The sequence below is a fragment of the Aspergillus ambiguus genome, assembly GCF_047715705.1.
Source record: "Aspergillus ambiguus strain CBS 117.58 unplaced genomic scaffold BDV59scaffold_5, whole genome shotgun sequence".
NCBI classification, from domain to species: domain Eukaryota; kingdom Fungi; phylum Ascomycota; class Eurotiomycetes; order Eurotiales; family Aspergillaceae; genus Aspergillus; species Aspergillus ambiguus.
Window position 1 is genome coordinate 630,388 of NW_027395518.1, and position 25,012 is coordinate 655,399.

The window sequence follows — 25,012 nt, forward strand, 5'->3', positions numbered from 1 at the left end:
ATGAACGGCAAATGGTTGTCCCACTATGTTTCCACTGAAAAAATCCTACATGTAGATCTGTAAAGCGCAGAATATGTGTGCGAGTGGTGCATTGCCTGCCGCGGAACCCATCCGATCTTTCCCCGAAGGGATCCCTCATAAACCACCGGCGGCGGCGACAATCACCTTCTACTACATTTTCCCCATTATTGAAGCATTAATAACCAAGATGAGTCTGCCTTGGAAACGTTTAATCCGCTTTCAAGCCACGGATGGTCGAATCCTCCGTGGTGAGCCCATAGTCTCCGGCGACGCCGATTTGGGCTTCATCACCGAATCCGATCAGATCCAGGCGCGGGTTATCTCCGGAGAGGACATTTACGATACCACGGGAAAGACCAAATTGACTGATGAAGTAGCCACGGTTAAGATGCTCCTTGGCCCTCTGGCGCGGGAAGAGATTCCCATTCTTCGCTGTGTGGGTTTGAATTATGCGAAGCACAGTGAGTCCTCGGTGCTCTCTATATGATACAGTGGCTGATGCAACGAAAAACGAAAACAGTCCGCGAAGCTGGCCGCAGCCCTCCGCCTTTCCCCTTCATCTTCTTCAAGCCCAACACCACAGTCCACGACCATGGGGCTCCCGTGGAGATACCTAAGATCGCACAGGATGATCAGGCGGACTATGAAGGCGAACTGGTGAGCTTCAAACCCACAAGTCGTTGGACGTCCGTCACGTTGACCCCATACCTAGTGTATTGTTATTGGAAAAGACGCCAAAAATGTGCCTGTCGAAAAGGCCCTCGACTACGTGGCTGCGTATACGGTTGGCAATGACATTTCCTCCCGCAAGCTCCAGAGAGATCCTGCCTTTGCCGGACGGGTACCGCAATGGGGATTCTCCAAGGGGTTTGATACATATGCTCCTTTAGGTCCTTGCCTTATTGCTGGTTCGGAAATTCCTGATCCAACCCAGCTGCATCTGCGTACCACGGTGGACGGAGAAGTCCGACAGGACGAGAGTGTTTCGGACCTGCTCTTCGACTGCAAATATCTCATCTCCTATCTGTCGCAGGGAACGACGTTGCAAAAAGGGAGTGTCATCATGACAGGAACCCCTGGAGGTAAAATAACTTGCCTGATGCTCCATGCAGACACCGCTGCTGACTTCGATTTAGGCGTGGGAGCTGGTTTGACGCCGCCCAAGTACCTTGTTCCTGGTACCCAGATGGATGTTCACATCACGAAGATTGGGACGCTCAGGAACAACGTTGTGTTTGCTTGATCCGCCAAAGCTAGATGTATATTCACGCAATAGAGTGAGCTTGTGGCGGGTAAGAAGGGTATGATGCTCCTTTGGGCGACCGTAAACACAGGGGTGAAGTGCTGTAGAGCGATGCCGTAGGACTCTGGTGTACCAAAACTTCCATCATGATACTCTCACCCCAGCATCCAGGCAAGCTGAAAATGAACAAGCAATACATTCTCACGCTGTTGTGGCAGCAAGTTGGGTTACTATTAGCACTGCCCCGACCGACGATGAACAGAACCCCGCATTCTCGTTCACTTGGCAACTCCTTGATTGATGGGACTGCCGCAAGCAACAGCTGCATCGATGACCACGATAAAAAGGCTGAATAGTCCATAATGGATCTAGGCAGTCTCCACAGCGTCGTCAGAAGATTCTCATCGCCTTTTAGCCTGTCAGTCCGCGTAAGTTCCGCGCGGTCCCTGAAACATCTCATTCGACATCCATGACGACATGCGATCGACGTCTCCAGCAGGGGTTTCTCCACGTCTGCAAGTTCTCGCCCCGTCGTGTGGCTTGCCCCCGGAAATTATGAAAGGACCTGTGCTGATCTGATTCGCCTCCTGCGAGGCGTCCTTATAACAATCGTCCCGCTCCTGGTGGGATCACTATCTTCCTCCTAATGTGGCCCGCAAGTGGATAGTATATAGACCCTCCGGGATATCCATTTTGCCCGGGATTTTCCAATATGTACCTCGATTTTCAAGGCCGGCTAGGGATCGGCTCACTCGCCACGATGGTACTGTCCTTTTTTGTCCGTGAGCGCGAGCTTGTCACGCATAAGCCAACACTACCGCCGTCCTATCCGTTGGCAGTTCGCAATCCATATCTCTCAACATGGATGCCATCCGACCGGGTGCAGACTCTGCCGTATGCAGAGCCCCAATTCTGGGCTGGGCAGGATCTCACTTGGTCTGTGATGGCTCGGGTGGACGGCCAGGCTTATAGTCTGATGAGTGTAAAGAGCCCAGGAGACAATATCCGCCCGGCCATCGTTCGCAGCGCCGAGTACACCGCGACACATTCTGTATTCACGCTCTCTGCTGGGCAGGTCATTTTCACCCTCGATTTCTTCTCGCCAATATCGCCCTCCAATTATCTTCGCCAGTCTCTTCCGTTCAGTAAGATGCTCGCTTATTTCCCTAACCGATAGCTCTCGTTTTAACGATCGCAGGTTACTTGACCGTCTCGGTGTCTGGGGCATCGGGGAATGACATTCAGATATACTCCAGCATCGATGGACGGTGGACCGGACGGCCACAAAACACAGCGCGTAGCTTCCAACAGGCCGAGACTACCGCCATCTACTCACTTAGAGTAAAGAACGCGGCTGACTATTCTGAGGAAAGCGATATGGCTACTTGGGGCGACGCAGTTTTTGCGGCACGACCAACGTTCCAATCCAAGCTTTCCTTCGGCTCCGGAAAACGTGGTGAGGTGCGTTCGCAATTTGTTCAGTCGGGAAAGCTCGCAGGCAACGATCCCTGGGCTCCTGGGGGTATTGTCGCGCTGTCTCATGACCTTGGTGCTGTTGCTGGTACCCAGGCAGTGAACTTTGCAGTCGGATACGTGCGCGAAAAGGCGATAAACTATCTTGGGAAGCCTTACACTGGTTATTACCGGGCACAATATCCAAGCACATCGGAAGCAGTCCGCTACTTTTTGGATGACTACCCCCAGGCCCTCGCCGAATCGCTGATTCTGGACGCGGAAATGTCTACAGCAGCGAAGGCAGCCGCAGGCCAGAAATACGCCGATATCGTGACTCTGTCGGCACGCCAGGCGTATGGAGGAATCGATTTGACCATCCCCAACGACTCTCTGGACACGAACGATGTGCTGGCTTTCATCAAAGAGCTTTCCAGTAACGGGAATCTCAACACAGTAGATGTGATCATGCCAGCATTCCCGGTCTACTACATCATGGACCCGAACTACATACGGCTCCTACTGGAGCCCATGATGCGATACCTTCGCGCAGGGCGCTGGCGAAAGCCGTTTGTGATTCACGACATGGGGTCCCACTACCCGAATGCCATCGGACATGACAACCAGAAGGCCGAGCCGATGCCGATCGAAGAATGCGGGAACCTGATGGTCCTCGCATTAGCCTACGTACGGGCTACCGGGGACACCGACTGGATTACCGAATATATCGACGTCATCCGTCCGTATGCAGACTACCTTGTTAACAACAGCATCGACATTGCGAAGCAGCTGTCTTCGAACGATGCGGCCGGCGCGCTAGCCAACGAAACCAACTTGGCTATTAAGGCCGCTGTAGGACTGGCAGCTTTTAGCGAACTGTCAGGCCAGGCCAAGTATTTTGACATCGCCAGAGATCATGCCGATATACTTTATGCCCGTGGTCTCGGGACCGATGGAAAGAAATCGCATTTCGTGCTGCAGTACCCGGACAAACCAGACTCGTGGAAGATTCCGTACAATCTGTTTCCGGACGTGCTGTTCAACCTGAATACTTTCCCCAAATCAGCGCACCAAATGGGAGATACGTTCTTCAAGCGCGCGCGTGCAGAGTATGGCGTCGCGCTAGACAACCGACAAGATTGGGCCAAGTCCGACTGGAATATGTGGCTCGCGGGAACTTTCAGTGACATCAGCACGCGGGATGAGTTCGTCGATGACCTCTGGGCCTTCATGAGTAACGGAAAGCATAATTGGCCGTTCTCGGACCGATATATTGCGACCTCCGCGAAGGGACGCAGTCCTGGGGTTCCGGTTCTTTGTCGTTGTCGGCCCACAGTGGGAGGACATTTTGCACTGATGGCATTGCAAGGGCCTCAGTCTCTACAGAGCGCTGTTGCGCGCGCAATGGCAGCGGGTGGTGGATTAACGGAGCAACGGGGGGAGGAGCTGTGATGCCATACGGCGTAGTGGAATGTATGATTGAGATCGTGACGATATAGTCAATGGTATATTACGGTGAATATATAGTAAATGCAAACAAGAGAGAAAGCGAAGACGGTCCTTGGGCATGACAATAGAGATCGTTGTTTGCCTCTGAGCTTGAGCTGAAGCTGTATAGTTACTAGTATAGTCCCTTGCTGGCAGTGACCCCTGGGTGCTGACATAATCGGTACGTCGTGTTTCTCTCAACTCAGTCCTTCTCCCTCCGACTTGCTCTCTCCTCCTCCTCTCCTCTCGCCTTCGCCGCATCTCAAAAGTGTTTTCGCTTTTGCTCCGTCGTTCTTCCTATTCCTTTTCTTCTTCTCCGTTAATCTTGCTCGCGTGTCTTCTTCTCCCTCCGCCCCCCCGGATCCACCTCTCTCGCTCTGAACTTTCCATCATCAGCGAGACAAGCCCCCCCCCGGACTATCATACCTTGATTTACCTCTCCCCGAATTTCTAATAGACCTCACTCATGGCTTCTGTAAGTCCTCTCTCTCTCTTGGTCTTACCTTCATCTCCTCGTTCCATTCAACGGGATGGCTCCTCGGCCGGCTGCTGTCGACTACGCGTCCTATTCCTCCGTCTACGCGCCCAAATCCATTCCATTGCCTCCCTTATGCTAACGTTGTCCTGCTCATCTGTTAGCCTCGTCCCCCACACAACTTCGGTCCTCAAGGCTATTCCCTTCCGAACGGAGCCTCCGGTCCGGTCCCAGGCGCCGCGCCTCTCCTTCCAAACAACGGTCGAATCATTCAGAATGGCCCCACCAGAGTCCTGTGCATCGCCGATGTTCGAGGTAAGCGCCTGGATACATGCCAGATGGCGCAGTTGGTGCAGCGGGAATAGCCCTGACTGATGGTTACACAGGGAATCTGAAGTCTCTGAATGAGTTGGCCAAACAGGCCCGTGCGGACCACATCATTCACACCGGTGACTTTGGATTTTACGATGATACCTCGCTGGAGCGGATCGCGGACAAGTAAGTGGTTCCTAGGCGCCAGCCGGAGCTCAGCTTTATCTCGCCGCCCCAACATCTACTAACACCCTCACTATCGTATTATAGAACCCTGAAACACGTGGCGCAGTATTCCCCGTTGCTTCCTGAAAATGTGAAGCGCACCATTTCCCAAACCCCCCCTCAGCAATCCATCAAGCAACGCTTCACCCCAGACCAGCTACCCCTTTCCGAACTTCCCATGCTACTTGATAAGCGGCTGACTCTGGACGTTCCTGTGTACACGGTCTGGGGTGCCTGCGAGGATGTACGGGTGTTGGAGAAGTTCCGGTCGGGCGAGTACAAGGTGGATAAGCTGCACATTATCGACGAAGCGAACTCGAGACTGCTGGATATCGGTGGCGTGAAACTACGTCTGCTAGGACTGGGAGGTGCAGTTGTGATGCACAAGCTGTTTGACAATGGTGAGGGTAAGACCACCATTGCCGGCGGCCAGGGCACCATGTGGACGACCCTCCTGCAGATGGGCGAGCTTATCGATACTGCAAACCGCGTCTATGACCCGTCCGAGACACGTATCTTTGTTACTCACGCATCACCCGCTCGCGAGGGAATGCTGAACCAGTTGTCTGTCACCCTAAAGGCTGACTTCTCCATTTCGGCCGGTCTACACTTCCGTTACGGGTCTTCTTACAACGAGTTTTCGGTCAACCCCTCCCTGGATCACTACCGCGGCAAGTTGGCCGCTTCCAAGGCTTCCTTCAACGACGTGTGGGAGACCGTTCGGGGTGAGGTTGAGACCGCCATCTCCTCCAATGAAGCCCAGAAGACTCTCCTGGACAACGCTCTCAACGTGGTCAACCAGATGCCTAGCATTGCCAACGGTGGAAACCCGTTCGGTGGCCCGAGTGCACCTGGTAATGCTGCTGGCCAGGTCGACGAGAGTGCGTTCAAGAACATGTGGAACTTCAACCTTGCGGATGCTGCCTTTGGTTTCCTGGTCCTTGAGATCGAGGCCGGGCGCATTGCTACGGAGATGCGCGCCCAAGGCTTCAACTTCGCTCACCGCAGTGGAAAGCCTGCCGGCGTCCCTGGTGGCCAGCCTGTTGCCCCTCCTGTGGCTGGTGGCCCCTCTTCTGGTGTGGCCTCTCCGGCTGCTCGGGCTCCTCCTCAGTTCGGCTCAGTCCAGCCCACCACTGCTCGTACTAGTGGTCCTCAGCAGCAGCCGGTTTCTAAGAGAGAGTCCACTGCCTCGCCAGCTCCCGTCATTCCGAAGCCTGCAACCCCGCAACCTCCGGCCACCGCTTCATCTCAACCTACTCCGGCGTCGCCCGAGAAAGCTCCTAGCACTGATGCTAACGGGTCAGCCCAACCTGACAAGTCTGCCGATGCTGCACCCAAGGGTGAGAAGAAGCAGACCAACGCACTCTTCGTCTCTTACGTGGACAACGAGCAGGCCGTCCGCGACCTGTTCTCCGACGAGGACAAAGAGAAGATTCAGAAGGTGGATAAATGGGGCAAGTTCAACCATGTTGTGACATTCTCGACCCCGGAAGAGGCTAAAGCCGTTCTTGATCGTCTGCCTGTGGAGCACAAGAAGCCTTCCCCTCACAACCAGCCTCGCAAGCCCAATGTCAAGTTCTTCGAAGATCGTGGTAGCCACCGTGGCAATGCCGGTACGTGGCAAGGCAGCAACCGTGGAGGCAACACCCAGCGTGGCTACCAGAGCGGCGGCGCCAGCGACAGTGAAGGCGGCCGGGGCCGAGGTGGATTTGGTGGACGTGGTCGTGGACGCGGCGATCGTGGCGGTCGTGGTGGACGCAGTGGCCGCGGTGGCTTCAACAAGGGCGCGGCGCCGACTGCAGACTCCCCAGCTCCTTCAACGCCCTCGGGTGACAAACCTGCCCCGTCTGGCGGTGATGCCTAAAGGGGTTGAATGCCTGTTCTGCCTGCCTAGCGTCGTTTAATCATCTTCATTATCTTTTTTTTTTCCTTGTCTTTGTTCGCTCTCTTTCTCGGCTATGTTCTTTCTCCCCCTGATCTTGCGGCTCCGGATCTGCCAGCCATGGGGATGTCTTTGGACGCATGGATACTTCTCCTGATATTTTAATTTCTATTCTTGTTATATTGGCTGCTCCGGTTTCTCTCTCGTCTTTCTTTTCTCTCCATCCGTTTCCTTCCGTCTCCCCCATTTTTCTGAACTCGCGTCGAATACTACACTTCATGTCCATATTCCCAACAGACGCTCGCAGAGCGACATCTGTGAGGACTTTTCGGGGCAGCTGTTGGTGCGATGCAGCGAGGAGGAAGAATACGAGGAGAGATTCCTGATGCAAGGCTGGGTGCAGTTTTCTAAAGACGGAATTCGGTGGATGGCAATGGGTGGGTAGATGGAAGTTTATGCTTGAGGATGGAAGGTGATTTGGGCGACTTTCAATGGAAAAGGGACGGCAGTGAACCTTTCTACAGGAGGGATTTAAAGGGAAAAACAGAAACAAAAAAAAAATCAGAAACCAAAAAAGGCAAAAAAAGGAGACACCCAGCATCTGACAAGTGGAAGAAGCCTTTTGTGTATTTTATCATCATCGTTTCCTTGCGCGTCTCCCGGGACACACCAATATCGATACCCTTGTAGTTTCATTACTCTTTCCAAAATATAGGAAGTAGACAGGTACCTAGATAGAAAGCGGCATTTGAGAAGGAAGTTCATTGTGCTGAATCAAAACAAGCACAGAATACTGAATCATAATTACACCCAGATATGTATAACATTCAACCCGATCCATATAAGCCAAAGCTCAACCAAGCATCCAAAATTCACAATGAACGTAATGATCCAGAGACACCAGCTCCAAATCCAAGGCCGTAGATCGAATAGGTTATTATCGTTCTCGATTTCCTTGGTGCGAATGTCAGAAGGAATGAGCCGTCCGTGTGTAGCTTTCGTTCGTTCCCAGTGTGCAAACCCATTCGCCTGGCGATGACAGTCGGAAAGATGAAGACCACAAGAGAAACGAAGTAACAGATCACCACCGCGCGCCTTTCCTCGCTATGTATGTGTGTTGACGGGACCGATTCTGGCACTTATCCACTGTACGATGACTCCAAACTCGAAACCCAAAGTACTTCCGTTGTTTTTTTAATATATAATCCCAATATTTTAGCTGTTTCTCCATATTTTCGCGTGATGACGTCAGTTGCAATATCGTATATGATCGTACGGGGTATAGGTCCATGATTAGATTGATAATCGGCTGAAACGATGAACGAGGGAATTTAGTGCGTCACACGGCCCATGATGTCGTCCACATCCCTCTGGTTTACGACGACACCACCCTCAGAGCAACGGGCCTTGGTGCGGAGCTCAGAACAGAGGTTGTCGACATCAATTTCGCCGTTGCGGAACTTCTCCATGGATTGCAGACGATCCCTGTGAAGAAGTCAGACAATTGTCCAAACGGAGGTAAAGGGCGAAGAACATACCATATCTTTGTACAGCTGAGCATCTGGGATTTATCCTCACCAGGGACCACTTCCTCGTCATCCAGCTTGCTATCAATCTGGGAAATGAGGTCTTTCTTAGCTGGCGGTTGCTGTTGCTGCTGTGCCACCTCACTGAAGTTGTGCAGAGGACTGCCAAGATCTGGCAGAGGGAAAGCATCATCAAAGAATGTGCCAAAGTCTTGGGACAGGATGGCGTCCTGGGGCTCCCGCCAGTCACCAAATAAGACCGGATCGAACTGACCTCCGTTCTGCTGGGCCAGAGAATCGAGTCCGGGAACTTGTTCAGTGTTTCCAGCCTGGCCAGGGGTGTTCGATACACTTGGACTTTTGGTTCTCACAGCTGGGATAGGGTTCTTGATGTTGCCGCACGCTAGGCCAAGTTGCGCGCAAAAGGACTCCTCACCATCAATGGTGTGATACGTGCAATTATGGTGATGTTGATTTTCCTGGGGCTTGTTGGCCGGAGAGTTGGACGTCGGCTCTGGTGATGTACCACTCGAAGAGAGCAGCTGACTCTGATGCGAATCGGACGAAGATGACGGCGAGTCCGAATTTGAATGATCATTTGTCGATGTCGCCGATTTCTGGTAGGGAGCCTTGGGTGCAGTCGGACTCTTGGTCGTTCCCTGGGAAACGGTCGGGGTGCCCTTGGCTGATGGGACCGAAGTAGCTGGGGAATTCGTTTTCAGTGGAGACAAGCCATTGTTTCTTGAACTATTGAAGGAATCCCGGCTCAAAACACCCGGTACGTTGGAGTCGGCTCTCCGGGAGGACGGGGACTGGCTTTCGTTTGACTTATTCTGATCGGCCTTGGGTAGTTGACTGTTGTTAAAGATGTGGGAACCGGGGAGATCGCCGAACTTCGGGAAGTCAAACATGAAGTCATTGTTGTTCAAACCGTACATTTCTCGCGAATAGGCCCCGGGGATGGCGTTCATAGCGGACAGGCCGTTCCCACTCGTCACCCAGGAGAGACGCTTGCGGTATTCCCGGAGTTCCACTTGCAAGCGCTCCACTTGGGCGCGCAACAGGCCGTTCTCCTGATTGGCGTTGTCGGATGCTTTCTGTAGTTCATCAACCTTGGTCTCCAGGTCTTTCAGATGCTTCTCCTTGCGCTCACGGAAAGCGCGTTGGGCGGCACGGTTCTGCGCCTTACGCTTCTACAGAGTAGATTAGACAGAGGCTACCAAGCAGGTTCGCAGCACGAATTGGGCATACCGAAGTTGGCTCCGAAGTCAGCGGCTTGCGCCCCGGCTTCTTGGCTGTTTTGTCGTCACTCTCCCTGCGCTTCTTTCCAGATTCTTCATTCTCGTTGTCGGAGCGTCCTTCGAGATCCTTCCTCTTTTCACCCGGTTCATGGTCGTCCGGAAGAGCACCGGGGAGGTCGCCAATGAGGTTTTCATTGCCTTGGAAGTCGAAATCGAGTTCGGGATTGAAATCGAGGTAAGGGCTTTCATCATCGGCAAATCCGAGGCCTCCGGAGTGGCTCCGGGAGTGGTCAAATCCCGGCGACATGGTGAAGCTGCCAGAGGAAGGCTGAACGGGAGTGGAGTCAGGTTCCTGCTTGGGCTGGGGGTTCTTGGCCTGATTCTGCTGCTTCTGAGTAGGGTTGTTGGAGGATAGAGCGGCGAGTAAGAGGCTTTGTTGATCGGGGGACAAGTAGAGACCTTGCTGGTAGAGGGAGTTATAGTCGGTCATTTCGTTACCCGCGAGGAGACTGTGAGACGGTGGGTAGGGTTGTAGTGAGAGTATTGACGTAGATAGCCTGGTACACTAGGCCTGATGGTCCTCTGAGATGGTAGGGCCGGGCTTCCCGCCCGTTGGTCGTATCGTGATCACTTGGAGGGAGAATGGTAGGATGGGGGCTGAGAGGCGCGACAGAGTCGAACCAGTGGACGGGATGGTCTCAGACGGAAGTTGAGTGGTGTAATTGCAGAGATTAAGGCGAGGCTAGGGCAGGAACATTCACTAGAGTAGTGAACAGGGGAGGTCGAAGGAGTGACGACAGTGAGGCAAAAATGTCGGTGGGGAAGATCGGAGGGAGATCGGAGAGAGAGATCGGGAGATGGGATAGAAACAGGGGGAAAGATTGAATGATCTCACAAGAGGATAGAGGAAAGGAGAGAGAAGAGGAGAAGGGAGACTGACGGAAAGGTGGTAGGTGATATGATGCAGAGAAAGGGTGAGGGTGGTGTCAGCTCGTGTTGGGGAGGGGTCGGCGTAGGGGAAAGGTAGGGGAAAGAGGCGAAGGGAGGGAAGAAGGAGAGTAGCGATTGGGACGATGGGTAGGCAGCGATTCTGACGGTGCCTTGACTAGCGGGATGTGCGATGACGACGGAGGAGCGAGGAGGAGAAGGAGAAGATGGAGGTGGTGGTGGAGAGAAGTTGAGATGAGGCAAAGAGGGGAATGCCGATTCCGGTATGGCGTGGATTGCTTAGAAATCAGGCCAGACCATCGAAGATTCTGACTCATTCTACTTAGCTGGAGTTTACTGGGGACAGTCATATGCCTAGGGACTATATAATTTGTTCTGATACGATACTATCGTATTGATAGTATAATGTTGATCTTGATAATAAATATCATATGAGTGTCCATATGCAAGGTCGATGCGCAAACACTTAGCTGGATCAAACGATCCTTGATGAAGTCATAGTCATGTGACCGCTTATCAAGATTGATCGCCGCAGTTCATCCCAATCACTTCCAACCACCATCGTCCACCACCACCACATCAAGACTGCCCTCCATCACCATGGCGGACGTCGCGTCCCTCGAAGCCGAGGTCAAGGAATTCAAGCTTCAGGTTTGTCTCATCTCCTTTCCTTTTCCATCTCAGTCCCCCCACCCATCCCGTGCTAAATCCTTCCAGCTGGAAACCGTCCAATCCAGTTTGCAGGTAGACCCAGACAATACGGAACTACAGAGCCTCAAAGCTGAGCTGGAAGAACTGATATCTCTCACCGAAACCTCCATTGCCGAATTAAAACCCCCAGCTCCCGCCCCCGCGGCCTCCAAACCCTCACCCCCCGTGAGAGAGCCCTCTCAAGACTCCTACCGCAAATTTACCAGAGAGAACGATCTACCTCCTCCGCCACCACCATCTCAACCTCCTCCTCCCGCCTCGTTCTCTGTCAACGAGAATGTCCTTGCGCGCTGGGTCTCCGGTGACAACGCCTTCTATCCCGCGCGCATCACCTCCATCACCGGCTCCTCCAGCAACCCCGTCTACATCGTCTCCTTCAAGTCCTACGGCACAGTGGAATCACTAACCGCAAAGGATCTCAGACCCATCTCCGGCAGTGACTCCCGTAAGCGCAAGGCTGATGCAAGCTCAGGCAGTTCCGCTTCCCAATCCCCTACCCCTCAACCCCCTCATGCGAGCGTCATTTCTGCCGCTGCAGATATCAATCCCACGCTGGCGAACCAGGCCCGTCGGGAACCCAGCAAGGTCAGCGATGGGCCCGCCCGCCCCGCCAAGGCCCCGCGCAAGGTCAAGGCCAACCGCGAGCTGGAAGAGGGTAAGATGAAGTGGAAGGATTTTGCCAGCAAGGGAAAGCTGGGTCGGAAGCAGAGTATGTTCCGCACCGGGGAGGGCGTAAATGCTCGAGGTATGAGGATCGCATCCGTGGTTGGGGAACGCAAACTAATCTTCGGACAGTGGGCTTCACCGGATCGGGTCAGCAGATGCGCAAGGACCCCGCGCGAACTCGACATGTCTACCAGCAAGCTGATGAGGACGGTTACTGAAATTTCTCCCGTGGAGGAAACCGGAGACCGGTCCGGGCTACGATTGCGGCTTGCGTTCTTCTCCTTATCTGTTCATGTTCACTTTTATACCAAATTCACGGTGTTAGTTGATATGCTAACGGACTATCGATGGCAGATCAGTCATCTCTGAAGGTCTTGTCGTACATAGATCTGACTGGAAATATGGATCGGAATTGATGGTCTGGCTCGCGGTCCTGCTGCTCCGCTCGTGCATGCGACGGAGATGATCAATCTAAGGATATTTAGTCCACGGTAGCGCCATCCTCTGCGGTAGTTTATTTGTAGCTCAGGCGTGGGGGGACTCCACTCCAGTCCAAGATGTCATCAATCCATACATAGCATGGACCCAAGCCCTGGAGGCGTGCGTGACGGATGAGGGGTAAGCCCTTACTCCGCATAGTCCTCCATATCTCACCCACATTGCTCCGTACTTTCCCACCACCAACCAACATCGCCAGGATGAGCTCATCCCCGAATGCCTCCATGCCCTGGATTCGTCTGGGTGAGGTCGATGCCGCTGCGTCGCTGACGCCGCCTCCAGCCCAGTTCCCGGAGACCAGCACTGCCGAACAGCGGGCGTCCATGCGCTTCGCCGTCAGTGGAAACGCAGTGTGTATGCGCTCCCATCCTTGACCGACGCAGCAGAAGACGCTAAGAGGGACAGTCACTGGCGGCGCGGGCATGTTAGCCCTCGCCTCTGCTCGCGCGCTGTTGGAGCATGGCCTCACAGGACTCGCTCTCCTCGACCTCCCAGCAGCCCTAGAGAAGGGCCAGCCGGCCATCACCATACTCCGCCAGGACTTTCCTGCGGCGAAGATCGTCACACACCCGTGCGACGTCACCGATGCGCAGGGATTGACCAACATCGCGCGGCAGGTGCGAGACCAGCTCGGAGGTGTAAACATCCTCTGCTGCTTCGCGGGGATGGTTAACTGTGTCGCCGCTGAGGACATCGCCATTGAACAGTGGCGGCGGGTGATCGATGTCAACACGACTGGGTCGTGGATCGCCGCGCAGGCGTTTGGACGGTATGTCTTGCTGCACTCCCCGGTCACGCCTAGTTACATCCTCACGAGTACAGGGAGATGATCTCTGGCGGCCGCGGGGGCAAGATTATCCTCATCTCCTCTATCAGCGGCCACCGCGTGAACTTCCCCCAGCCGCAGATCGCGTACAACGTCTCCAAGGCGGCGGTGCTACACATGCGCCGCAGTCTTGCGGCCGAGTGGACTCGCTACGGTATCCGGGTGAATAGCATCTCGCCGGGATACATGGACACGGTGCTCAACGAGGGGGACGACCTGGAGCCGTGGCGACAGATCTGGTCGGAGCGCAATCCCATGCGCCGGATGGGGTCGACGCAGGAGCTGACGGGGCCGGTGGTCTTTCTCTGTAGTGATATCGGGGGAAGTTACGTGAACGGAGCCGATATCGTCGTTGATGGTGAGTTCGCCGTCCTGGTATAACATACATTCCTGCTGACCGTATCTAGGTGGTGGCCTGGTATTTTGACCAGCATAGATCTGAACTCAGCACTCTACAAGGCTTCTTACCTACTATACAGAAACATAATGCATGCATCACTGACAGACAGAAACCCCCGTATAACACCCGTCATCACTCCACACCACCGTCTTCACCCCATCCTTGACGCAGTACACCCTGCCGCCCAGATCCGCAACATACACCTGCTTGCTCGCATCCAGCTTCAACCCAATCGGCTCATTGAAGTGACGGGCCAGGATCTCCTTCGCCCCCTTCAACGCCGCCCGATCCACCAACCCATCGCCGACGACAACACGATTCAGCGAACACCCCGTGGGATGCTCCCCGCGATCCGTCCAATACAGCGTGCGCTCTTCCTCGTCAAACTCGAGATCAATCGGCTCCGGCAGCCCCTCCAGCAAGAGCTCGACGTCATCGCGGCTCTCCGCCGTCTGCCCGGCCGGCACCTGCATGCCCGCGCGGAAAATCCGGCCCCGGCCAGCTTTACTCGGGCCCTTCTGCGTCCAATACACATGGCCGCCGCGCCGGTCCAGCGTAATGCCCACACACCACCGCGTCATATCCGCGCGCTCGCCCGCATCGTCCAGCGACCCCGTCCGCACCAACACCTCGTGGCCCGTGCCGTCGAACCGCACCCGGTGCACGCCCATCCCCTCGCGGTCACAGAAATACACGCAACCCGTCGCGTCATCGACCACCAACTGCTTGGGCGTGTGCACCGTCCCGGCTGGCAGCAGCGTGCGCACGTCCTCCCCGTCCAGCGTCGCCGAATGCACGGACCCATCGTACGTCGACGTCGCCCTCCCCATGTTCGTCCAGAAGATGCGCCCCGTCGTCCGCGACACGTCAATCCCATCCGGGAGCGACTGGCCCGTCACGATTGGCGTCGTCGCGCCGGTTGTCGGCCTCAGCCGCAGGATTTTGCCCGCTGTGGGGATCTTGCTGATGTCGGCGTTGTTGGAGCCCAGCCCCACGTCGAGGATATAAATCTCGCGATCTTTTGCGCTTCTGCATCCGTTTGTGGTGCCGTTGACGACGACTCCGTTCGTCGTCAACGTCGCTGCAGTCGTCCCGTACAGGCCGCCCTTCTCGCTCTTCAGCCCCAACCGCCCCGCATCGAGATACTTCTCGCGCAGCCAGTCGACCGTCATGCGGCCGTCCAGCCCCCGCTCCTGGACGTAGTTATCCTCGATGAAGGCGACGGTGTCGAGGCCGATCTGGTCCATGAGCCGACACGGCGGCAGACTAGTGGGTAGCTGGAACATGTTCTGCCAGAGGAGGTCGATCTCGTGGGGGGAACTGACGTCTTCAGCGAGGATGAAGAGGATCTCACGCTTGATGGCGGCCCAGAGCCGGTTGAAGATGAAGCCGGTGGACTCGCGGCGGGCGGTGACGGGCACGGTGCCGCACTCGGCCAGCACAGCGCTCAGCATGGGGAACAGCGCCGGGTCGGTCTCGCCGTCCGTCATGAGCTCGACGGTGCGGATCGCCGGCGGCATCGTGAAGTGCATGTTGAGGACGCACGCGCGCCGCGCCGCGCTCACCTCCGTGATCATCAGCCGCGACTTGAACGAGCTGCTGTTCGATGCAATGACGCAGTCTGCCGGCGCGTGCGCGTCCACCTCTGCGAACGTGCGCACCTTCAGCTCGAGCTTCTCCGGCACCGCCTCCACTACGAGCCAGGCGTCGGCTACTGCCGCCGGGATCTCAGTGAAGGTCGCCACGCTCCCTGGGGTGGGCTGCGATGGCGTGTGTGCGGTAAAGTCGCCGATGTGTGCGGCGATGTAGGCGCTTGCGTCTGAGAGCGCCTGTGCGGATGGGTCGCGGATGTGGACTTTGTAGCCGCCGGCGGCAAAGACGGCGGCAATACGTCGTCCGAGGACGCCGGCGCCGAGGACCACGACGGGTCTGGTCTTCGAGGGTGTGGTCATGCTTTTGTTTCGTAGATCGGTGTAGTGTATAGAGGTGTAGGGGCGTGGGTATTGGGGGGGGGGCATAGGGATATGGTGTCTACTCAGCGGTCCACGGTCTTATATACCCATCGTCCCTGAGGTTCTGGCATCCTCCCACGTCATCCAGAAGGAATCTCGATGCCGGGAAGCCGTTCGATGTCGGACGGAGGCTCTCGGAGGGCCTCGGAGTCGGGACGGAGATGGTTCGGAGAGGTTGATCTACGTGGATGCAAGCCAGATGCTTGCTCCACACGCCGCCAGGGCACCGATAACCAGGCACGAGCCGGATGTCGGCACCCTTGTGCCTATGAGGTGATGTGGATATGCGACAGGTGCAGGATTTTCTTATGCTTGGCTGGTTGGTGGGTTCCCGGATTTCCGGGCAAAAACTTGCTTGTTCAGACGAAACGGGAAGTATACAGGAAATATACTTCCATTCCTCAGCGACTAAGTGTAGCATACATTACAGCTGAAGCGTAGTAGATATCGTACATTTGTCTATTCTCTATACTCGCGTGTCTATCCTTATTAAAACAAAAACACCTGGTCTCCAGCCTTGGCGACCGCCCCCGGCATCGTCCACCCCATGGGCTGCAGCGCCTTCTTCATAGCATTCACCATCGGCGGCGGACCGCACAGCAGCACCTTATTCTCCGGCGCAGCGGGCGCCAAATGTTTCTCGATGAGCTCCGCGCTCACAAACCCGCGGTAGCCCGTCCATGTGTTGCCGGGCTGGCTCAGCACGTAGCGCACGGAGAACCTATCCGGGTGGTCGCGGGCGAAGGCGTCAAGCTCGGCGCGGAGCAGGATATCGTCTTCGGTGTTGTTGGCGTACAGGAGCGAGATGCGCGTGTCGGTGTCGGCGGGGTCTTCGCAGATGGCGCGGATGAGCTGGTACATGGGGGTGATGCCAGTACCGCCGGCAATCATGCCGATGTGTTTAGCGTAGGTCGTGGAGTACTGCATGGCGCCCTTGGGGCCTCGGATCTCGATCGAGTCGCCGACCTTCATCCGCGCCAAGTGCTGCGTCATCGCGCCCTGTGGGTACACCTTCACCAGCAGCTCGATGCGGCCCAGGTCGCTGTTGTTCGAGACAGGGGTGTAGGAGCGGGCCACGCTGGCGCCATTGACGGTGGCGCGCAGCGCGATGTGCTGCCCCGTCGGGAGGCCCAGGACGTCGTCCGGATTCGGCAGCGCAAAGATGAGATGGTAGACGTGCGGGGCGATCTCCGTCTTGCCGGTCATCACGAAGGGCCGCCATTGGCGCGGGTCGAGCGTTTTCGGCTTCGGCATCGACAGTGTGTAGGTCTTGGGGAGGCGCATCAGACGCGCGGGCTTAGCTGGTCGTCGCGGCGCGTAGTGCGTGAACTCCTGTTGCACGTCGAGCTTCGTCGACACCCACATGCCGAGACCAAGTGTCATGGAAAATTGCGCGATGCTGGCAATGCCCACACCCGACCAGAAATGGCTGGCGCTGTCGGTGCCGCTGCCCCGGGGTAGTTGGATGGAGGAGAGCGTCGAGCGCAGGATCTGTAGGGCTTGCGGTGGCGTCAGGCCTCGGCGGTAGGCGCTTACGATGGCTGTGCCGACGAGCCCGCCCAGGCCGAGCTTGACTACCGTGCGGATGATGGATTTCCACGGAGAGGCCTTGTTCACATTGACGACAGCGGACTGCGACACTTGTTCGAAGTTCGGGCGGTAGACCTCGACGGACTCGGCGTGTTCCTGGGAAGTCAGTATGCGTAGGACTTCTTGGGGCCTTGGACATACCTCAGACGGCAGGTCGCCGACGTAGTAGGGTTCCAGCTGTTCGCGGGCCTCGTCCGAGTGCCCGACTTCCTCGAAGGCTTCGGTGGCATCCGTGCCAGCAACTTCGACGAGGACTTCTTTTCCGCCCGGATGGTCATCCAAGTACTTGGTTACATCGTAGACTGTTATAGTCAGCGCATTAGTCGTGTGCGGAGAAATACAAAGACCAAACCAACCTTTGTTGTGGAGGACGATCCAAAGGTCGTCGGCGGTGTTGTGCTTCTGCACTTGTTCCAGGGTGAAGGTCGCCATGCTGCCTGATGAGGTGTGGGAGGACTGGCACAAGCCCACCCGCTGACGGGGGCGTAATAATTATTATTTATATCGTGGCTGCAACAAGCATTCGACGACCGTTGCCGTCTTATCCTGGAGTCTCCGCTGATCTTCGGCATCCCGATATAGCGGGCGAGCTTCGTGCGAACTTCGGCCGGCGTTCCCCCCAGCCCGAAGACGACCAGTAATCGGACGGGTATTCGGAATGCACACGTCTTGTTTTCACGATGAAGATCCAGATATAAAGTTGGGCTGTCGCCAGGTGAGTCTGTCTGCCTATCCCAGACGCTCCCGACTCACTCACGTCCTTCCCCTCGCCATGCAGTGTCACTTCTATCTCGTGGGCGACGACGTCGAGACGGCGCGATCCCTCGAAGTCGACGCCCGCTGGAAGTTCGAGGACCTCCAGCGCGCTGTCGGCGGCGTGTTCCACGTCGTACAGCCAACCGGCATCTCCTTTCACACGGTGTCCCACAATGCCCTCACGACTGTCTCGGACGTCATCGCAACGGCGGCCACGCCGACAACGCCCGTCGGGCTGCGCATCGATGGCAACGCGGTGCAGTCACCGCAGGGCCCTCCGGGTCTCCCGCTCGTTGGGAGCTTCTACGAGATCTTCCCGGACCACCTGGGCAACCACTACCGGTTGTTCCGCAAGTACGGGCCCGTGATCAAGACGACCAACATGGGCAAGACGATCTACCTGACGGACGACCCGCAGGTAGCCGCGGTGTGCTTCGCCGAGTCGGCGTACATGACCAAGAAGATCAACTCGGACCACCCGCTCTGGGGCGTCAAGGACAACACGGCGATCTTCATTGGCGACACAGAAACGGAGAACTGGCGGCTCGCGCACAAGTACCTGCCGCCGTCGATGGGGCCCAAGGCGGTGCGCCATTACACGGGACTAATGCAGGCGTGCGCGCGCAAGGCGCTCCCGGTCTTCGACGAGCTGGACGCCCGCGACGAGTCGTGGAACGTCTACCAGTACATGGTGAAGCTGGCGTCACAGACCATCGGCAGCTTCTCACTCGGCAAGGACTTTGGCCACTTCGACTCCATCGACAGCCCGCTGCACCCCATCGTCACCAATATCGCCAGTCTGCTCTCGCTCAACAAGAAGATCACCGCCCGCGGCGAGTGGTACCGCCACCTGCCCTTCGGCGACCCGGCGCGTCTGCGTCAAGTCCAGCACACCATCTACTCGCTGCTGCAGGAGCAGATCGACGCTGTCGCCGCCGAGTCACACAGCACTGACGCCCCCATGGCCGACGCCGCACTGTCCGCTACCTGCGTCGTCGACTACCTGCTGCACGCCGTCGACGAAAAAGGCGAGCACTTCCCACCGGGCCTGATCCTGGCCAACATGCTGATCGTGACGGGCGCCGGCTTCACCACGACGTCGGCGCTGCTGTCGTGGCTGATCTACTGCCTCGTCACGTACGAAGGTACCCAGGACCGGCTGTACGCGGAGCTGGTCGAGTACGGCATCGTGGGTGGCGATGGCACCCGCAACGAGACCACGTGGACGCCAGACCTCGCCCACAGCCTGCCGTACATGGACAAGTTCGTCAAGGAGACGCAGCGGCTGCACAATGCGTCGTTCCAGCCCGGCCGCACCAGCAAGACCGACGTCGTCCTCCCCGGCGGCTACCGTCTCCCGCCCGACAGTGTCATCGTGCCCGCGCTGTACGCGATCCACACGAACCCCAAGACGTGGCGCGATCCGTTCCGCTTCGACCCGGACCGCTGGGACACAGACGAGGTCAAAGGGCGGCATCGCTGCGCGTATGTGCCGTTCGCGACGGGGCCGCGTGGCTGCATCGGCTTCAACTTCGCTCTGCTGGAGGTGAAGATCCTGCTCGGCGAGCTGGTAAGTCGGTACGAGTTCGTGCGCGAGGGCCAGGAGGCCATCGACTACGACCCGGAGTTCCAGCTCATCCGGCCGTTGAACTTTTACGTGCGCGCCAAGCGCCGCGTATGATCCGTATATAGAACATATAGTGTATATTAGACGTGTTCAAGAGCATTGCTTCGTTGGTGTGTTCGTCGTAGTCAGCCAGAACGGCGGGATATCTCGTGGAGGGCTTTGAGAGCCCGAGAATACGGCCCGAAGTAGCGCACGTTGGTGTCCGCGTCGCACCACTCAGAGTCTCTTTCCTCTTTCTCGAGAACGGCGGTCAGCCGCTGCACGAGCAGATCGGGCTTGCGCTGGTCGTCGACGGGGACGTGGCTGAGGCTTTTGAGCGTGATGGCGCAGGTGACGGCGTTATGGACAAAGGCCCAGGAGCGACACACGACAGCCGAGAAGCGGTGCATATCCAGAAAGCTTTCGACGACGTGCATAGCGCGCTGCACGCAGTCGACAGCTACGTCGGTCGGGTACGGCGCGTCGGCGTCCGCGCCGTCGAGGTAGACACGGTCGAGGCGGCAGATGGCGTACCCGAGGTGGACGCCCAGGGCAAGTCGCTCGAGATGGTCCTGCAGCGAGATGCAGCGGTGTTTGTCCGAGAGGAAAGGGGCGGCGGCGTTGCGAATGCCGTCGAGCTGGCGTTTGTACTCGCGGATACCCTCGAAGGGATCCTGCATGTTCCCGGCGGTCTCCTGCCGCGCTTTGTCGAGGATCACATGGCAGATGGTGAAGACGCATTCTTGGAAGGTGAGGCCGTCCGGTTGGGACTGGTACGGGATTGGGCAGTCCATGGTGATTGTGCTCAGGGGGCGGTCGTAGGTAAACGATAGAAACGTATCCTGCCAGATGAGCGTCCACCTAGGCGCAGATTAGACCAGCCAACATAACAAACTCGACGAATAGAATACCATAACCTGTTTCTCTGGAACTGCTCCGCCGTCGGCAACGACGGAGAGGGCTCATGAAGCCCAATACTCTGTGCCAGCCGGATAGTTGCGCCTGCGGCCCCAGTCAGTCCACCACTGAAACCAAGCCCACCAGAACGGAACCCACTCACCCATGAGAATCCATGCGCTGTTCGTATCGAGGTTATTGCGCAAGCAATGCCCGATCAGGGCCATCGCCTGAATCTGGTCCAGATTGGTCTGGTTAAAGAAGTTGGACATGCGCAAGCACTGAAACGACGAGCAAACTGCCACACGACACCGTCAGCGCAATCCATCCATCTCATCCTTCACACCGCAACCTACCCAGCACTTTTGACCGCAGATCCCGTTCCTTGATCGGGTCATCTGAGAACTGCACCCCACACGCCAACACGGCAAACAGCAATGGCAGCCACGACGAGTCCGGCTCCATCATCGCCTCGCGCGCCAGCGCCCGCTGGTCCAGGAACGCAAATAGCGCCCGCGCAAACGTATCGATCGCCGTCAGCGCCGGGTAGAACGGATACGCCGCGGCCTGGTACGCCTGCCAGTACCTGCATCAGTCAGCACATGGGCCCATCCAGGAGAAGGCGACGACGTCGAACACACCGGATGATGTCCGAGTCGTCGGGTAGCGTCTCGCACACATCGTGCACAGTCGTGTCCGGCCCCCAGAGGTTCGTGAAGGGATACGCGCGCGGCACGCACTGGTCGATCAGCGCATCGTGCAGGGAGAGATCACCCGCCGTCGCCGCCGGCGTCTGTCGACAGCCCAGCGCCAGCGGCGCATCCGAGTGTCGTCCGAGGTAGATCGTCGCGCCGGTGGCGTCCTCGACCACGTAGCGGCCGGGGGATTTGCTCGCGGGCCGGACGCGCATGCCCGGCGGCTGGACGTCGCCGACAGACAGCGGGCTGGCCTGCGAGGAGGTTGGCGTGGATGTCCCCGCTGTAGCCGCCGTGGCCCGGAGGTCGGCCTTCAGCGAGGAGATTTGCGCCTCAATGGTTTCCAGGCGAGCGATCAGCGCTTCTGTCGCGTCGCCGGTGACGGTCGCGGAGGACCCATTCTTTGGGGCGCTGGTCTGGGTGTTAGAGAACATGACTGAGAAGAGGGTTGGGGGCCTCACGTTGAATTGAGGGCCGGAGTTGGTCGTTGGCCGGCCGAGGCGGACGCATGGTCCTCGTTCCTGACGCCGGATGTCGTCGGGACACGGCACAGTTCGGGATGGTTGCGTTTGACGCAGCTCGAACAGGGGACATGGCCGTCGCAACGAACCTTCCGGTGTCGACAGGGGAAACACGATGTGATTCCGCGCGCCTTTCGCTTGTGCTTGAGCAGTTCCCGGACCAGACTGGTGTCGTATGGATAAGCGCTGTCAGCCATGGTGGTAGAATCCTGCGATTATCTCATGTCCTAGGTACAGAATCGGGTGAGATTGGTTCTAGGTGGACGGAGGTACATTGAGTCCTGGGGAGGTGACAGCACTGGATGGAAGTTGTCGGATGTGAAGTTGATATTGGTCACGTGATATGTCCAACGCCGTTGGTCCGCCAGGTGTAGAAGCGAGTGTAAACGCAAGTCAGGGAACTACAGGGCTCAAGTGGCCAGAGCATTTGCAAAGTCGCTGAAGACGAAATGCTGATTCGTAACTACTCATCAACAATCATGCAATCAACCAGACGCCGCGCTCAAAAAGACCCAAACCATCCATCCATCCATCCGTCAACGCTTGCGCCCAAAAGCAGTCAGAAAGCAGACCCATCCCTCGTGGCTTTTTGAGGACCTGTAGGAACAACCTCATTCCCAACCTCGCGTGATCGTCATCAGGCCGTCGGTGTCGCGGCATACATACTCATACAGTACATGATATTGATACAGGCAAACATAGACAGAAAATGGGGAAAAGAACATACGGACAGATCAACCAGAATAGGCAATGAAATCAGTTCAAATCACCGAGTAAATTCAGTCCAGACGGTGCTGAGCCATCCAGCAGGAGCACCCATCTCGAGAGACATCGTGGCCGGCAGCTGTTCATACTCGCATCCCTCCAGGAAGGCGAGAACGTCGTCGCCACCCAGACTCGTCGACCAGAGGCTATGGGCGGCCATGTGATCCATTCCATCCACCGTCATCGGTGGAGAGGCCCCTGGGTGGCCAACGGAGCCCGGGAGCGGGAGCAGGGGTAGACCGTGGGAGGCCGTCGCGTTGATGGGTGGCAGAGATTGGGAGTATGGGGGAGGGGGAGGCTGTTGTCGGCTGTTCAACCACGAGTTCAGGGGCTGGAGTCGGTTGGACTGCGGCGGCATGCCGCTATACGAGGAGGTTGGACCCGCTGAGGTAGTCGGAGGCGGTCCATATGAGCTGGAGGGCGCAATCGAAGGAAGAGTCGGGGAGGAGTTGTTATATATGCCCCCTTCGGGGTGGTGCTGCAGCGATGGGAGAGAGAAGGGCGACTGGGACTGCAACGATCGGCTCGGAGGCAAGGGCAGACTGGGCCTACGCTCACCGTCCGGTCCGGGGAGGGGCATGCCGGGGCTGTTCACGGGGACCCAGGACTCACGGCGTCCACCGGCTCCATCCAAGGGAGGTTCCCCCCCTTCCCCGGTTTCGCTTCGGACCGCATTGCTGCCAGCGTCGCTGAGGTTGGTCGCCCGGTCACTCGTCGCCGCGATCGCGTCCTCTTCGGGGCCGTTCTCCGGTAGCTGATCTTCGACGGAGCCAAAGTCCAGGAACAACTTCTCAATCAGCTTGAATTCGTCCAAACCACCGCCAACGCCACCCTCGCGGATGGGTCGGGTGCCATTCGTACGGGCGTCCGCTCCGTCCGCTCCGTCCGACTTGCGGGAGTGACGGCGGAAATCCCGCTTCACCTTGGAGAAATAGCTGTGGACACGGTTCAGCGTGCGGAACCATCCCCGTGCCATCTTCAACCGCGCGCGCATCTCCCGTAGGATATCAAGGCCCTTTCGGGTTTGAAGCTGACCCGGATGGTTACGATCTCCGGTGGTCTTTGAGGCTAGGGTGCCATCGATGTCCATGTGGGGGAAGTGGGAGGCATAGATACCGATGAAGGCGGCGTTGTAAATCGCAAAACCGACCAGGGGGGTTTCCACAAGCACGCCCCGGTCCTGACAGGTGACCGCTAGGTCCATCATTTGGCGAGCAGCGCTCAAGAGCTCCCGAGCACTCTCACGCCAGAACGTCTCGGGGGCTCCCATCTTCTCGGCGGGGAAGAGGGGTTCGTCGAGGGGGCCGACCGGCTCGGCACAGCGAACGGGTAAGAAGGGGATGTAGGCGCGATGGAGGACGATCACCGACAAGAAATAAACCACGTGCATGACCGTGTAGGGGGCCAGGGTGTTCTTGTACATGATATGGGTGTCGGTGTTGCGCGCGGAGTACTGCAAGTTGCGAGACAGACCATCCTGGAACTCTCCCAGCATCATGCGAAGCCTCGCGAAACGCGAATCCGGATGCCACGGAGGCAGCTGGTCGGTTCTGGGAAGAGTTAGTGGATATGCAATCACTACGAGAGGGACCATGGGATCATACCTTCTGCCACCCGCGCAGGACCACTTGGCGATACTCCCCCAGATGCGGATAATGCGAATGACACGGCTCAGGACCGACTCTTCGGCACCGACCTCCCAACGGTCGATTTCATCCTCGCTGGAGTCCTTTCTCCGCGAGACGGGGGACCACGATTTCGGGTCCTGCGGAGCACTGGTCGGGAGTTTGTCGTCCCCGAATCCGCCGAGACTCTGGCGGATACTGGGGATCTGCACTCCCTGCGCGCCGAAGCTCTGTGGCCGGCGCACGACGGGCTCACCGAGTTGCGACGTCCGCACGCGCTCTCCAAATGCAAAGGCGTTGTCACTGGGGAGCTGGATGGCCAGCTCTTTCACGCGGATCATGCGAGGCCGGTACTTGCCACTGCTCAGGCAACGATCCAGGAGGAAGCAGGCCCAAAAGGTGCGACGCTTGGTCTCCTGGGCGATAACATCGTCGGAGGTCTGGTCTTTGGGTTCGACAGCTCGTCGGGAGAGGCCGAACACGTCGGCTTCGGCCTTGATGGCCGGCGAATGGGGCATCTCCCGGGCGAGGAGCTCATTTTCCAGTTCGAACGGGAGACCCATGGCCTGCGACATCCGAATGGCCATGCCCACGTACAGCCAGGCACTCTTGCCGCGACACATGCCCCACT

The 25,012-nt window shown here is 57.3% G+C and overlaps 10 protein-coding genes across 10 annotated transcripts; 5 read left to right on the top strand and 5 right to left on the bottom strand.

The window, feature by feature from the left end:
• Positions 1 to 208: 208 nt before the first annotated feature.
• Positions 209 to 1,850, top strand: BDV59DRAFT_210803 (fumarylacetoacetate hydrolase family protein; the record flags this gene model as incomplete). The annotated part of the gene is made up of 4 exons (XM_073695674.1): positions 209 to 482; positions 542 to 678; positions 734 to 1,103; positions 1,158 to 1,850. The coding sequence occupies 4 exons, from the start codon at positions 209 to 211 to the stop codon at positions 1,262 to 1,264; spliced, it is 888 nt and encodes a 295-aa protein (XP_073550967.1). The 3' UTR covers positions 1,265 to 1,850.
• A 126-nt stretch (positions 1,851 to 1,976) lies between these two features.
• BDV59DRAFT_191412 (uncharacterized protein) lies at positions 1,977 to 7,080 on the top strand (the record flags this gene model as incomplete). The annotated part of the gene is made up of 6 exons (XM_073691898.1): positions 1,977 to 2,409; positions 2,463 to 4,164; positions 4,361 to 4,370; positions 4,844 to 4,994; positions 5,066 to 5,177; positions 5,262 to 7,080. The coding sequence occupies 6 exons, from the start codon at positions 1,977 to 1,979 to the stop codon at positions 7,078 to 7,080; spliced, it is 4,227 nt and encodes a 1,408-aa protein (XP_073550968.1).
• A 740-nt stretch (positions 7,081 to 7,820) lies between these two features.
• yap1 (putative bZIP transcription factor AP-1/Yap1) lies at positions 7,821 to 11,105 on the bottom strand. The gene is made up of 3 exons (XM_073688695.1): positions 9,876 to 11,105; positions 8,637 to 9,817; positions 7,821 to 8,583 (listed from the first exon to the last, which is right to left on the bottom strand). The coding sequence occupies exons 1-3, from the start codon at positions 10,353 to 10,355 to the stop codon at positions 8,430 to 8,432; spliced, it is 1,815 nt and encodes a 604-aa protein (XP_073550969.1). The 5' UTR covers positions 10,356 to 11,105; the 3' UTR covers positions 7,821 to 8,429.
• Positions 11,106 to 11,169: 64 nt separating this feature from the next.
• On the top strand, positions 11,170 to 13,042 carry BDV59DRAFT_172295 (tudor domain-containing protein). The gene is made up of 4 exons (XM_073688696.1): positions 11,170 to 11,464; positions 11,531 to 12,269; positions 12,320 to 12,808; positions 12,888 to 13,042. Exons 1-3 carry the CDS (start codon positions 11,414 to 11,416, stop codon positions 12,406 to 12,408), a joined length of 879 nt encoding a protein of 292 aa, XP_073550970.1. The 5' UTR covers positions 11,170 to 11,413; the 3' UTR covers positions 12,409 to 12,808; positions 12,888 to 13,042.
• BDV59DRAFT_199416 (oxidoreductase, short chain dehydrogenase/reductase family) lies at positions 12,889 to 13,941 on the top strand (the record flags this gene model as incomplete). The annotated part of the gene is made up of 4 exons (XM_073693363.1): positions 12,889 to 13,042; positions 13,094 to 13,457; positions 13,511 to 13,872; positions 13,922 to 13,941. 4 exons carry the CDS (start codon positions 12,889 to 12,891, stop codon positions 13,939 to 13,941), a joined length of 900 nt encoding a protein of 299 aa, XP_073550971.1.
• A 68-nt stretch (positions 13,942 to 14,009) lies between these two features.
• On the bottom strand, positions 14,010 to 15,866 carry BDV59DRAFT_199417 (putative 3-hydroxyacyl-CoA dehydrogenase; the record flags this gene model as incomplete). Its single annotated transcript, XM_073693364.1, has 1 exon — positions 14,010 to 15,866. One exon carries the CDS (start codon positions 15,864 to 15,866, stop codon positions 14,010 to 14,012), a length of 1,857 nt encoding a protein of 618 aa, XP_073550972.1.
• A 517-nt stretch (positions 15,867 to 16,383) lies between these two features.
• BDV59DRAFT_129996 (putative cytochrome b5 reductase) lies at positions 16,384 to 18,227 on the bottom strand. The gene is made up of 3 exons (XM_073686956.1): positions 17,873 to 18,227; positions 17,658 to 17,818; positions 16,384 to 17,612 (listed from the first exon to the last, which is right to left on the bottom strand). Exons 1-3 carry the CDS (start codon positions 17,946 to 17,948, stop codon positions 16,416 to 16,418), a joined length of 1,434 nt encoding a protein of 477 aa, XP_073550973.1. The 5' UTR covers positions 17,949 to 18,227; the 3' UTR covers positions 16,384 to 16,415.
• Positions 18,228 to 18,268: 41 nt separating this feature from the next.
• BDV59DRAFT_130027 (cytochrome P450) lies at positions 18,269 to 19,988 on the top strand. The gene has a single exon (XM_073686957.1). The coding sequence runs from the start codon at positions 18,289 to 18,291 to the stop codon at positions 19,951 to 19,953; it is 1,665 nt and encodes a 554-aa protein (XP_073550974.1). The 5' UTR covers positions 18,269 to 18,288; the 3' UTR covers positions 19,954 to 19,988.
• BDV59DRAFT_210807 (Zn(II)2Cys6 transcription factor) lies at positions 19,989 to 22,188 on the bottom strand (the record flags this gene model as incomplete). The annotated part of the gene is made up of 6 exons (XM_073695675.1): positions 19,989 to 20,739; positions 20,790 to 20,880; positions 20,939 to 21,073; positions 21,132 to 21,361; positions 21,417 to 21,926; positions 21,977 to 22,188. The coding sequence occupies 6 exons, from the start codon at positions 22,186 to 22,188 to the stop codon at positions 20,025 to 20,027; spliced, it is 1,893 nt and encodes a 630-aa protein (XP_073550975.1). The 3' UTR covers positions 19,989 to 20,024.
• A 266-nt stretch (positions 22,189 to 22,454) lies between these two features.
• Positions 22,455 to 24,952, bottom strand: BDV59DRAFT_172311 (putative C6 transcription factor). Its single transcript, XM_073688697.1, has 2 exons — positions 24,361 to 24,952; positions 22,455 to 24,306 (listed from the first exon to the last, which is right to left on the bottom strand). Exons 1-2 carry the CDS (start codon positions 24,942 to 24,944, stop codon positions 22,758 to 22,760), a joined length of 2,133 nt encoding a protein of 710 aa, XP_073550976.1. The 5' UTR covers positions 24,945 to 24,952; the 3' UTR covers positions 22,455 to 22,757.
• Between the last annotated feature and the right edge of the window lie 60 nt (positions 24,953 to 25,012).